This window comes from Prionailurus viverrinus, unplaced genomic scaffold (assembly GCF_022837055.1).
Source record: "Prionailurus viverrinus isolate Anna unplaced genomic scaffold, UM_Priviv_1.0 scaffold_39, whole genome shotgun sequence".
Lineage (NCBI taxonomy): Eukaryota > Metazoa > Chordata > Mammalia > Carnivora > Felidae > Prionailurus > Prionailurus viverrinus.
This window is the reverse complement of record NW_025927607.1, coordinates 1,801,038-1,814,088: the sequence shown is the minus strand read 5'-3', so window position 1 is coordinate 1,814,088 and position 13,051 is coordinate 1,801,038. Positions and strand designations below refer to the sequence as shown.

At 57.7% G+C, this 13,051-nt stretch overlaps 1 protein-coding gene across 1 annotated transcript; it reads left to right on the top strand.

Moving 5' to 3' along the window:
• Positions 1 to 918: 918 nt before the first annotated feature.
• RAB17 (RAB17, member RAS oncogene family) lies at positions 919 to 10,706 on the top strand. Its single transcript, XM_047846557.1, has 5 exons — positions 919 to 1,075; positions 6,771 to 6,922; positions 8,013 to 8,138; positions 9,767 to 9,860; positions 10,134 to 10,706. Exons 1-5 carry the CDS (start codon positions 919 to 921, stop codon positions 10,244 to 10,246), a joined length of 642 nt encoding a protein of 213 aa, XP_047702513.1. The 3' UTR covers positions 10,247 to 10,706.
• The last annotated feature ends 2,345 nt before the right edge of the window (positions 10,707 to 13,051 follow it).

Here is a 13,051-nt window from a genome sequence, read left to right as displayed (position 1 = left end):
ATTGGCTTCAAACCAATCTTTGGCGGGAGGGGGTTTGGGGACGTGAGTGAAGCAAGACTGGCCATAGCTCAGTGTGCAAATGCAGCACGGTGCGCGAGGACGGTCTCCATTCTACTGTGGCAGGTGCCCGAAGTTTTCTATACGGAAAAGATACGCGCGGTTTGCCCAAATTTGTTTTGATCACAGAGCTGTTTTCCTCCACGGCACATCTCTCTGGGTGCTGAGGCTTTAGACACAGTGGGAGGGACCAAAACGTCGAGGTCCTTGAGACACCAACTTTTTCTTTAGGTGGATAATTCTGAAACACCAACTTGAACCCGTGAGTCACAGAGACAGTACGTTGCCTCTCGGGTGTTTCAGATACTTTTTGGAATAAGTAATGGGTCTTTAAAAATTATTTATTATTTTTGTTAAATTTTTTTTTTAATGTTTATTTTTGAGAGAGAGAGAGAGAGAGAGAGACAGAGCGAGAGCAGGGGAAGGGCAGAGAAAGAGGGAGACACAGAATCTGAAGCAGCTCCAGGCTCTGAGTGGTCAGCAGAGAGCCCCACGCGGGGCTCGAACTGACGGACTGTGAGATCATGACCTGAGTCGAAGTCGGATGCTTAACCAACTGAGCCACCCGGGCGCCCCTAAGTAATGTTCTTTTTTTTTTTTTAAGTGAGAAGAATGGATTGAGGACAGTAAGCCCCTATGATAGCTAGCCCCTATGATAACTATGGGTCCTGCTGGGCACCGCCCGTACCCTTCCCAAACACGACCCCCAACTAGTTCCTCACAACAGACCTGTCACCTGGGTACTGCTCACCCCACTCTACAGATGGGGAGACGGGGTTGCGGAGTGGGGCAGGGGTATCGACCCAGGCTGCCTCCGACTCATTCATTCAACCTCCTGCAAATGCTGTCTCTTTGCAGGGCATGGCGCAGGTGGGAGGTGTCCCCTGCCCCGGGGCTGCCCCGGGCCAGCCCCTCGTGTTCAAGCTGGTCCTCTTGGGAAGTAGCTCTGTGGGCAAGTCCAGCTTGGCTCTCCGGTACGTGAAGAATGACTTCAAGAGCATCCTGCCCACCGTGGGATGTAAGTGACATGGGACAGCATGCCCTTCCTTAGTCCGCTAGAGGAGAAGCCAGGGCCGATGGCTCGGGTGCGGGCACTTCCCACGCTCCCCCCAGAGCCCCGGGTCGTGCCCAGCACCGCAGGGAGGGGACGAAGACTGTGCTGGTCAGACACAGAAGGCGGTCGGGTTTCAGTAAAGCAGGAGTCTGCAGGGGGTGGAGATTCGGGGTCAGGGCCTCGGGTCCCCAGGGGTTGGTGAGCGGGATTGTACCTGGTGGAGGGGGGAGCCCAGAGGAAGGCCCCCTAGGCCCTGCCACACATCCACCGGACGAGCTGGTCTCTCACCCTGCCTGGGTTCCCTCCTGCTGACGCTGTCCCCCTGGGGTGGCTTACAGGAGAATGGCTCCCTTTTGGCCCAGACTCTGTTTACCAGCCTGGCCTGGGTTGTGGGGGTGGGGGGCAGGGGGCGGGGTGGCAGGGAGGGAAGACCCTCTCACTGCACTTCTTGAAGAGGTGACATAGGTTACCCTACCTCTCAAGGGTAGGGGGCTTTGGAGCACCTGCCGGGCTGTCGGCCTCCTTCGCATCCTGCGAAGCATAGTCACTATGCTATTATAATTACTGCATCAATATGTATTACTATAAAAGTCGATATTCCCACTTTTCAGACGAGGAGGTGGAGACGATCCTTCCTGTGGTGTACGTAAATGTAGTCCGTGTTGTACAACATCCTTCTGAAGGCAGGGGCTTGCCTTTCTTGTCACACACGGCGCTGGCTTTAACAAGAGAACTGGCTTTTGTTCTGGAGAGGGTGCGGGAGGAGCAGAGCCCCAGGGCGAGAGTGAGGGGCTCTCCTCCTCCCGGGCAGGTAGCTGGGACAATGACAGAGGTAGTGTGTGCTGGGGGGAGGGGGAGGGGGGATGGGCCTGCAGAAAACTTTCAATAAGTCTGACCTGAGTGACCAACACGTGGGTAAACGGCTTGTTGTCTCGTCTTGACATCGTCATCTGTGCGGGGGCGGGGGGGGGGGGATATAAACGCCCCCCTGTGGTGGGCTCTCCCTGCAAGGCGGGCTTAAGGCTGTCTAAAGGCACCGATCACCATCTTGTGACTAAGGTCATCACCCACGCCCGCACTGCAGAGAGCAGGGTGGGACCAGGGGCTGGCTTGTCCAGGGTGCTGCTGCCTTCCGAGCATGCTGGCTTCAAGATACTTTACTCCAGGAGGGCCGGGGTCCCTGGGCCCCCCCAGGGGGTCTGGATCTGTTGGCGATCGCGTGCAGTGACCTGGCTGCAGAGGATGGCACAGGCTCTGGGTACCGCCCTCTGGAAAGGTGCCTGAGTCAGGGCAAGACCCCCATCCTTCCAACCAGGGGATTCTGGAGCCAGAGCGGTAACTGGGACAGACAGACTCATGTCCCCAAAGCAGAGCCAGAGTGGGAATCCCAAGTGAGCATAGTCTCCTGCGGGGGTGGCAGCCTGCTGAGGGGAGACCAGAAAAGCCCTGGTTCTCCTGGCCACCCCAGCCACCCCCAGCCACCTACCTGCGAGGCCAGGGTCCCACTTCAGGAGAGAGCTTAGTGGGGGAGGTGGAGGCTCCAAGTGGGAGTGCTGTGGCTGGGGGGCTTGAACCACAGAGAGCTCCCGAAGACCCCACCGGGGTCCCCGCAGAGCGACCCCTCATCCTGGAGTCCCAACTGGCTGCAGCCTGGGGATTCGGGCCCATTTCCCCAGCCTGCACGGAGTGACATCTTTTGGAGAAATGCTGACATCTAGTGGTTGTGGGCGTATTCGCCCGCGGGTAGCAGTGCCTCTGGCGGGAAGGGAAAGGCGGCAAGCATTCTCCACTGTCGCTGCTGAACCCTGGTGGCCCCGAGAGAAGGCATCCATTTCTCCTTCAACCGGGGCTCCGATGATGATGTTTATGAAAAAGGCAAACGCCACGAAGAGGCTCAGAGGAGTGAGTCAGCTGTTTGTTGACATTAGAAGGAGAGCGAGCACAACCACGTCCCTCATGTCAACGTTTGTAGAGACGCTTTTTAATCTGGGGCTATACCTTACAAGCCGGGCGCGCAGATGGGGGCTGTTCAGGGCACCAGCTTCCGGGAGCCCCCCCCCAGAGGGCGTGCAGCTGAGGCTGGGGCGTGGCCGAGGGGCGTGGCCGGAAGCGTCCTTGGCTCTGGGGCACCTGTGTTGAGGTCTTCGGTGGGACCAGCCAAGGAGGAGGAGGTGGGGGAGGGGGGAGGTGGGAGGGGGAGGAGGCCTGTATTGTGCCCTGACGGGGCCACGATAGTCACTGTGCAGGCACCCCGGCTCAGTCCATCCAAGGCCCGTGAAAATGTGCCAGTGTGTTCGAGAAACTGAAAGTCCCCTGGGTTTTGGCCTGATTCCACCCCCCACCCCCCCACCTTGTTGCTAATATCATTTCAGGCAAAATCTCCAAGTCGGTCTGGATTCCCTGGAAGTTTACTTTTCAATCACTTTTTGGCTTTAGCTGTGACAATGTAGACAATGCGGTCCGTGGGTTTCTGAACAAGTGATTAATGTGGGCTCTTCCTGGTTGGAACCCAGGGGTCCCTGGGGCCCAGGACTGGCAGGTTGCTCTGGATTCCATTCCTGGGGCCCCAAGGGAGCTTGTGTCTCTCTCCGGGGCAGATAAGGTTCTGGTCTCTGCAAGTATCTGGTTATTCGTGCCTGGTCATCACTTGGACTGAAACCCTCCTTGCAAATTGGTTGGGGTTGCACATGGATTTAAGCTCAACCGGGAGCCATCTTTTACAAAGTGGAGAAGGAAGGGGCGCCTGGGGGGCCCAGTCGGTCTAGCGTCCGACTTCGGCTCAGGTCATGATCTCACGGTTTGTGAGTTCGAGCCCCGCATCGGGCTCTGTGCTGACAGCTCGGAGCCTGGAGCCCATTTTAGATTCTGTGTCTCCCTCTCTCTCTGCCCCTCCCCTGCTCGTGCTCTGTCTCTCTCTCTCTCTCCTTCAAAAACAAATAAACATTAAAAAAAAACACACAAAAAACAAAGTGGAGAAGGAAAAGATAGGGAGCTAGGCCTGCTGAAGAGTAGGCAGATCCGAGAGGCCCCTGGGGAAGCTGGCAGAGGGGTCTGCTTACATCACGTTCCATCCTGGCAATAGCCCCGTGAGGGCTGGGAACCCTTCGTCCTGCTATGGAAATAGGCTGCAGCTTTGTTCCACCCGGAGCTGTAGCTGCTCAGGCTGCCATAACAAACACCACCCACGGGGTGGCTTACACAGCAGCGATTTATTCTCACTCTCCTGGAGGCTGGCGTCTGAGGTCAGCGTGTAGGCCGGTAGGTTCTGTTTTGGAGCCTCTTCCCTGGGCTTGTGGGTACCTGCCGTCTGGCTGCTATCTTGCTGTGTGCTCATGTAGCCTTTCTTTGTGCTTGCATAGGAGGGAGGGAGAAGAGAGGGAGAGAGGGAGGGAAGGGAGAGGGAGAGAAGGAGAGAGAGGGAAGGTAGGGGGGAGAGGGAGGGAGGAAGGGGAGAGAAGGGGAGAGAGGGATGGTGGGGGGAGAGAGAGAGGGAGGGAGGGAGAGAGAGAGGGAGAGGGGGAAGGAGGGAGAGATCAAGCCTTCTGGATCTCTTCTCACAAGGTCATGATCCTACCATGGGGGCCCCACCCTCATGACCTGTTCTAGCCCTGATCACCTCCCAAAGGCCCTACCTCCTAACACCGTCTCTTTGTGGGTTAGGACTTCACCTATGAATTTTGGGAGGGGATACAAACATCCAGGCACAACACCTCGGAAGTTGATCTGACTTCAGGTTTGTGGACACGCAGGGCAATGCAGGCTGTGCGGGCAGAGGACACCCATTGGTGGGTTCTGTTAGGAGCCACCCCAAACTAGGTTCTCGTGTGAGAGAACTCCACCCGCGTTGCACTGAAAACCTCAGCCCAGACTCATCCCTTTTCCAGTGTCCGTAGCGGGTTGCATTGTCCCCCAAAGGCTAAATCCACATCCCAATCCCCAGGGCCTGTGAATGTGGCCTTGTTTGGAAAAAGGGTGTTTGCAGCCGTGATTAGTTAAGGATGTTGGGATGGGATCATCCTGGATTTGGGGCCGGCCCTGAATCGGTGACAGATGTGCTCATAAGAACAGGAGAGAGAGAGAACAGGAGAGAGGGAGCGAGCACAGAGTCACAGAGGGAGGGCCCTGTGGAGACACAGGCAGAGATGGGGTGACGTGTCTCCAAGCTGGGGAATGCCAGCAGGTGCCAGCAACTGCCAGAAGCCGGGAGAGAGGCAAGGAAACAACTCTCAGAGATTCCAGAAGGGGCCAACCCCGGTGCCAGCTTGATTTTAGACCTCTGGCTTCCAAGGCGGGAAGAACGAACGTCTGTTGTTCTGAAATACCCAGTTAGCGGTAATTGTTATGGCAGCTCCGGGAGCGGACGCACTTGGCCTGGCAGTGACAGTTTTAATATCAAACACGTGGTTGTGTTTGCAAGGATCCCCTAACGGGTCCGAAACCCAGCCTGGGGTCTGGGCAGGCCAGCAGCTCCTCCTAGAGCCTCCTCCCTGCTCTGGACACGCCTTCCCCGGCCCCTCCCAGCCCCTTCCTCCAGTTCTGGAGAGGACACACCAGAACACCTTGGTGTCACCAATTTTATTTACTTATAAAGTTTATTTATTTTGTGAGGGGCGGGGGGAGAATCCCAAGCAGGTTCCATGCTGTCAGCACAGAGCCTGATGTGGGGCTCGATCCCACGAGCCCTGAGATCACGAACAGAGCCGAAATCAAGAGTCGGACGCTTAACTGACTGAGCCACCCCGCTAAACAACTATTTTAAAACCTCACCACTTCGGCAAGTAAAGCTCAGAGTTAAAAGTCAAACGGGAGGCAGATTTCCCAGTGCGCAGAATGAAGGGTTTGGAGCAGGTAGGTCCTTCGCTGCATGTAACTATTAAGCAGGGATGGGAATGAATACAGGTCCCTGCTCACTGGCTCCAGGGTGACAGGTGAGAACACAGAAGTCCACCTGTGCCATCAGGGGTGTGTGTGTGTGTGTGTGTGAGGAGCACAGGTTGGCTGCTAGAGACCCGTCCTCGGGAAGGAGGGGGGACTCAGCAGAAGCCCTTGAAGGCTGATTGTTGCCTGAAGACCTCGGCAGACACCCGGGCGGCCAGAGGAACGATGCCGAGTGGGGCCCTCAGGGAAGGGAGGTCGGCAGGGAGAGGCGTCGATGAGGCCAGAAGGTCAGCAGGAGGCAGGAGGGACTTGGGGGACGACTGATGTGGTCGTGAGCACCTCTCGGCCAGGTTGATCTGGTCACTGAGCGGCCGGTGGGGTGGGGGTGCGGACGGTTCTAGAGGTCCCCGGGGCTCAGCTGCATCGCTGGAAGCCCACTGGGACGTGCTGGACCCCTGGTTGTCAGAGGTCCTCAGATGTGGGGAGGCCCAGGCCCAGAGGTCCTTCCACGTCACGCTGTCTGGAGGACTTTGTCCTCGGGCCCCAAGAGCCCATCTTCCCGCCCGGAGCCTCTGCGGAATCTGCGAAGGGTCCACGGCAACTTGTAACACTTTTCCTTTTGTGGAAGCCGCCGTCTTCCGGGAGAGGGGATCGCTCGGCCTTCCCGACGGTGACTCGGCCAGCTGTCTCTCTGGGCCCAGGGCTCACGACGGCCCGGCCCGAGCTGGGTCGGGGGGAGACCCCGTCCTGTGGGCGAAGTTGTCCCGGGCTTCTGTTCCAGGTGCGTTCTTCACAAAGGAGCTGGAGTCGGGCGCCGTGGCTGTGAAGCTGGAGATCTGGGACACGGCCGGCCAGGAGAAGTACCACAGCGTCTGCCGCTTGTACTTCAGGGGCGCCAGTGGGGCCATCTTGGTGTACGACATCACTAGGAGGGTGAGGCTCCCCTGGGCGCGTCCCCACCCGCCTTCGCGAGGCACCTGCTTCCTTGTGCTCCCGGGCACGGGGACGCCAGCTTCTGAGGGCTTTCTGTGACCGGCCCGCGCTGGTGCTTTATGGTAAAACCACTACAGCCAGTAGAAAACACTTAATGAAAGTCCGTCACTTCCTCCAGGAAGCCTTCACTGATAACCCCTGCTCCTCCTGCATGGTTGAGTTTGTGCCCCTCCGTGGTCCTCTCAGAACCCCGCACGGAGCACCCCCGTCTACCGCTCACGGTTCCTTGGGTGCCCGCCGAATTGGTGAGGGGTGTTGTTGCAGAAATAGTATGCGACCCCTGGCTGTACGTCCCCCACAGTGTCATCTGGGTAGCTACTAAGTACGTGAGCAGGTGCTTAGAGCAGGAGGAGGGAAGGGAGCTGAGAGGAGGGGCACCTGACTCAGCCTGGGGTTGGGAGACTTCCTGCAGGGAGGGAGGGAAAAGTGGGGATTAGCCTGTTGGGGGTGAGGCTGGGCACGGGGGTGCGGTGGGCAGGTGAGCAGGGAGGGAAGACGGTCCTTAGTGAGAGAGCAGAGACCCAGAGACCGCGGGGTGAGGGCGGGGAGGGAGACGGGCTGGGCTGGGGAATGGGAGGCCACCTACCTGAGCAGCAGGAAGGGGAGAGGGGCAGTGTGGGGCCCAGGGCAGGCCCCCCCACCCCAGGCCTGGTCTCCGGGGTCCCGAAGTTAGGATCAGGTGATAGCCATGCCCCCAAACTCTCCTGCACAGAGTGGTCCCGGAGGGCACCCAGGAGTGAGGGGCCCGAGGCCTGACCCCGAACAGCCCGTAGCCTTCAGACTCGGGCCCTGTGGGGAGGGGAAGGAGCTGTGGTATGACCTGGGCCCCGAAGCCAGAAGACCGGGTCGCCCCACCTCAGGGGACAGAGCAGCCCTCCGGGCGGTCTGTCGTCTGGCCGACTGGACGGTGGGTGCTTCCACGCAGCGTGGCCGTGGACATCTGCATTGCCACACCCGCATGTCTTTGCTGGGAGAGCGGATGAAGAGCACCCGTGAGATTTGTGTGGCGTCCATGTTTTTTCTTCGTTAGGATTCCTTCTGCAAAGCCCAGCAGTGGCTGCAGGACCTCGAGAGGGAGGCGCCCCCGGGGGAGGTCGTGGTGATGCTGGTTGGCAACAAGACGGACGTCGGCGAGCGGCGGGAGGTGACGTTCCAGGTAGCGCTTGGGACTGGGTTGTGTCACGCCCCGAGGGGAGAAGGGGGTGACCCCAAGGTGGACACGACCACTCGCGACCCAGTCTCCCACCCACCCGCGTGCACACCACACCTGCACGCACGTCACAGACACTCATTTATACTTCCTACTTGAATGTCCCTTTTGGGCAAAGATTTCTGATCTTTCCTGGAAAAGTCAGGCCTAGCGATGGTTGTTCCCCACATGTGGGGAGGCCCAGGCCAGCCCTTCTGGAAGGGGGCGGGGGGACCCGAGTGGCCGGCCTCCAAGGACCCCGGCCGGGTTAGCCAGGCTCACGAAGAAACCGTGGCCTTTCCTGCCCCTTCATCCCGGGCTGAGTTATGTGGGTGTTCAATCAATGATTGAAAAAGAGATAAGTGAAAAAATCCAGATTTCCTTGCTAGGAACCAAGCAAGGGCTAGAAACTAAAGAAAGCCATAGTTTGGGTGCCTGGGAGGCTTAGTTAAGTGTCCGACTTCGGCTCAGATCACGATCTCGGCATTCCTGGGTTCAAGCCCCACGTTGGGCTCTGTGCCGACAGCAGAGAGCCTGATGTGGGGCTTGAACTCACGAACCACAAGATCATGACCTGAGCCCAAGTCAAACACTTAACCGACTGAGCAGCCCAGGTGCCCCCAATTTTCATTTGAGAGAGAGAGAGAGAGAGAAAGAGATTGTGAGTGGGGGAGAGGGGCAGAGGGAGAGAGAGAGAGTGGGGTTCGATGGATCCCACAACCCTGGGATCATGACCTGAGCCAAAATCGAGAGTCAGATGCTCAACTGACCGAGCCATCCAGGTGCCCCTGGCTTTCATTTTAAAATAATTCCAGGATTACAAAAAAGTGGTGCAGAAGTACCACAAAAAGTTCCTGTATGCCTTTCGCCCAGGCTTCCCGAACACCAACATCTCGCAAAAACACAGAGCAGTGAGCAAATCAGGAAATGGGCATTCACGCAATACTAAGCCCACACCTTGTTCAGATTGTATCAGTGCCCCCCTAACACCCTGACGCATCACTCCCCGCAGTACTCACCCGTGTGGAGAGTGAGGGGGGACCCCCAGAAGGAGGGCTCAGCTCGGCTCGGCTTCCACATTTCCTGCCTTCTCACTTGCTTGGCCCTACATCAGAGCCCATGGGTGCAGGAGAGACGTGTGGGCGGGGAGCCATCAGCTTCCCCTGGTGGCTCAGGCTCTGCTGGGAGGGGAGCCCTCCCCCTGCGAGGGCCTCCCCGCCTCCCCGCCTCCCTGGCCCTGGGCCCCCGAAGGAGAGAACCGAAACACAGAATTGGGAACCGTCACTGGTCTTGGGTCTTAGAAGGCAATTGAGTATTCCTAGGGAAGAGACTTTTTTTTCCTTAAAAAAATTTTTTTAAGTTTATTTCTGTATTTTGAAAAGGAGAGCATGAGCAGGGGAGGGGTCGAGAGAGAGGGAGAGAGAGAATCCCGAGCAGGCTCCACGCCGTCAGCGCGGAGCCTGATGTGGGGCTTGATCTCAAGAACTATGAGATCGTGACTTGAGAAAAAAATCAAGAGTTGGGCGCTCCACGGACTGAGCCACCCCGGCGCCCCGGGGAAAGTCTTTTTGTAAATTTGCGACCACTTCCCTCAGGAAGGGAAAGAGTTTGCGGAGAGCAAGAAGTTGCTGTTCATGGAGGCCTCGGCCAAACTGAACCACCAGGTGACTGAGGTCTTTAGCACCATAGGTGAGTGGTGGGGCCCCCAGGAGAGCAGGGGTGGTGGTGATGGTGGGGGAGGGGAGTCATCACTGCCTCTGCTTCTTGGGTCTGCTTTCTGGCGTCCTGGGACCCGACAGAATGTCTCCGGGGGCTGGAAGGTGAGCAGGATTGCCAGGGGCCTGGACTTCATGGCTCTGGGTAACCGTCAGGGAGGACGGGGTCCCGGGACTGCCCCGCGTGCAGGGTGCATGCCAGGCCGGGGGCCTCTGCTCCCAGACCACCCTCCTCTGTCCTTCACAGCCCGAGAGCTGCTGCAGAGAGAAGACAGGAAGAAGGCCCAGCCGCAGAGGGGAGATGCAGGGCTGGCTCTGAAGGGGGCACCTGCCGGGCAGGCCGGATGCTGTGCCCACTAACAGCAGCCGCGCCAGGAAGCCTGGCTCCGGCTGCCCCTTGGGGTGAGCCACTGCCACGGCCACGTACTCTGATTCCCCCTGAAGCGGGCTTGTTGCCGAGTCCTAGAGGTTCTGGAAGCTGGCATCCTTGGGCCTTACCACTTCTCAAAGCCGGTGGGAATCATTCAGGAGAGGAGCCAGTGACAACGGGCTCCCAGGGGTGATGAGAGAAATTGCCCCCTTTTAGGGTTTGTGGGCCTTGGCACGGGGAAGCTGGACTTTAACATTTACCAAGGGACGAAAACTTTTCAAAGCAGTCACTCTGTTTCTGCCCCCAGCACACTTTGTACATCCACTTCGGTAAAAACAAAACAAAACAAAACAAAACAAGACAAAAACCAACAAGGAGCTTTCCAAACATAAAGATGAGAAAAAGAAAAAACACCTCCCTGGTTCCCGTAAGATGAAAGTCATACAGCCTCGCACATACTAAAAACATAAGATAAAAATCTGTAACTTTCTGGAATGTTCTTTGCCGTGATGACTCATAATTCTTTATGTAAAAGGCGTATACGACTCTGCTCTTCCTTGTGAGGATCGTGTGTCCCGGGCAGATGTCCTCACTCGGGCTCCAGTAAAACTCTTTTCTCTTGAAAATTTTAGGCCCCGTGTTGATGGGGTGGGGGTGGGGGGTGTCAGCTCTGCCTCAGCAGACGGTGATTCCAGATTCCCTGGGACAGGTGCACCCGCCCCTGCCTGAATTCTCGTCCCCTCAGCTGCCTCGCCACCCAGCGTAGGGTGAAGCAGGCCAGGGGACGGCAAGGACTGAAAACCCTGGGCTGGACGGGGCGCTGTCCGGGGCTGGGCCCGCCTGGTTTGGGGAGCTGTGAGAGGAGGGGGCAGGCCCGGACAGGGGTGGCGGTGCTGGGAGGAGATGGGGTGTGGACTATGGGGCTGCGTCCACGTCCTGCCTCTCAGGGCCGTGGCCCAGGGAGGGACAGAACCCAAGGGAGGGGTCGGGGCCCCAGGCCCTTCCCCCTCTCTTCTCCCGGCTCTGAGTTTCACCAGGTGATGCTTGTGCCCTGTGAGCCTGACTCTTGGCCTGTGGTGTAAGTTTTGCAGCTTGTATGTCTTCAAACATGGAACTGCGTTCTCTAACCCGGCGGTTAGAGAGTTTGCAAGTTGGGGTTTGTCATGGCACGTGGACAGGAGGTGGTGCGTGAATGAGGAGGCGGGCCCACGCACAGGCTGTGACGGAGGAGGCCCAGGACACCTCTCCGGTGGTGACACATCACATGTTCACCTCCTTACTGCCCGCCTTCAGGGGGAGGCCCCGATGGCCCTTCTGGGAGCTCAACCCTGATGTCAAGGTGGCTATTTTACTGTGGGGGGGGGGAGGGGTGGTGTTGGTTTCATCCTTGTCCCTGGGACTGTGATTAGCTAGTCTGAAATTTTAAGTATTAAGACACTGTTGTCCCCCTGGAAAGGGTGGCCTTGCTGTATCGACTATGAGGGTCAACAGCAGGACCAAGGTCATGCTGACTCTGAATTCATGACATCTGCAAAGGGTGTGGCAGCATTTCTAGGGGCTCCTCCGGAATTGCTCTCATCCACCTGCGTGGGGACGTCCTCCCAGCTCCAGGCCCGGCCCTCTGTGGGGGCCCAGCGCATGAGGATCCCCGGCAGCAGACTGATCAGGACACGGAGCCAGGCACTGGCTGGGACCCGTCCACATGAGGTCACCTCAGCCTGGCAGTATCCTGCCAAGGGTCAGGGCTCCCCACGAGGATCCCTTCTAGGTTCTGGCGTCTGGTCCCGCCCTCATCCAGCAGGCCTGGGACCCCCTGCATCCCAACCTCGTGATCCTAACTGGAAGGAGCTGGGCCCAGGCAGACCCAGCGTCTGTTCTGGGGAGGTGGGGACAGCCCAGGTGTCCCACGGATTCAGGCCTTCCTGATGTACATTCTCCAAGAGCTTCTCATGGATCTTTCTAGACTAAAGCAGATTTCACAAGGCTTCCCTTGTCATGATCTTTGAGAAAAGCTACAAGGCAAATACAGAAAATAATAGCCTTGGAGAGGGCCTGCTTCCTTGATTTCCACTTATGTTATTTTTATTTCTTGAACAATTTCATCCGTGACCGTGTCTGTGGTCAAGTTGCCCGGTTTCTCATGATTATTCCTGCGTAGATGAAACATGTAAAGTGTGAGTCCCTGGGGCGCCAGTCCCTGGGGTCCCCTACCCCCTCTGCTCCCCCCATCTTCCCTGCTGTAGCAGGGCTGGGGACCTCTGTGCCAACCTGACCAGATCCCCCTTGGAGGCTGCAGGAGGCCGAGGTCACCCCTGGCCACTAGATGGCATTCCAGCATCGCTTAAGGCAGACCCCGCTGCTCGAGGGCACAGGGTCTGGGTATTCGCTGCTAAATGCCAGGCTTTCAGAGACATTTCTCATGAGTTGATCGATGCGATGGGAAGTGGCAAAATGAAGGAGATATTTGTAGGATACCCATGTATCTATACCTATTCCCTCCTGTTTTGTCTAGTGAGTATCACTGTGCTAGAATTTATTATTAAAACGTATCCTTGGACTTCTTTCCACCAGGCATCCTTCCATGGTGTCCCAGGCTGGATGCGGTGCATTGTGGTCCTGGAGCTCAGCTCCCCATCACCCAGGATGTGACTGCACCTTTCCCTCTCCTCTGCCCCACTAGGCGGGTGGCTCGACCCTGCTATGGAATGACCTGGGAGCCTCCACAAGCAGCAGCCCTTGCCCCCCGCAGGCTCTGGTTAAATCGGTCTGTGGTGCAGCTTGGGCCCTGGTTCCCG

Coding starts and splice junctions, on each gene's coding strand:
- RAB17 (XM_047846557.1), top strand. CDS start 919: ATGGCGCAGGTGGGAGGTGTCCCCTGCCCCGGGGCTGCCCCGGGCCAG. Junction 8,139..9,766: donor GGCGGGAGGTGACGTTCCAG/GTAGCGCTTGGG, acceptor CACTTCCCTCAG/GAAGGGAAAGAGTTTGCGGA. Junction 9,861..10,133: donor TGAGGTCTTTAGCACCATAG/GTGAGTGGTGGG, acceptor TGTCCTTCACAG/CCCGAGAGCTGCTGCAGAGA.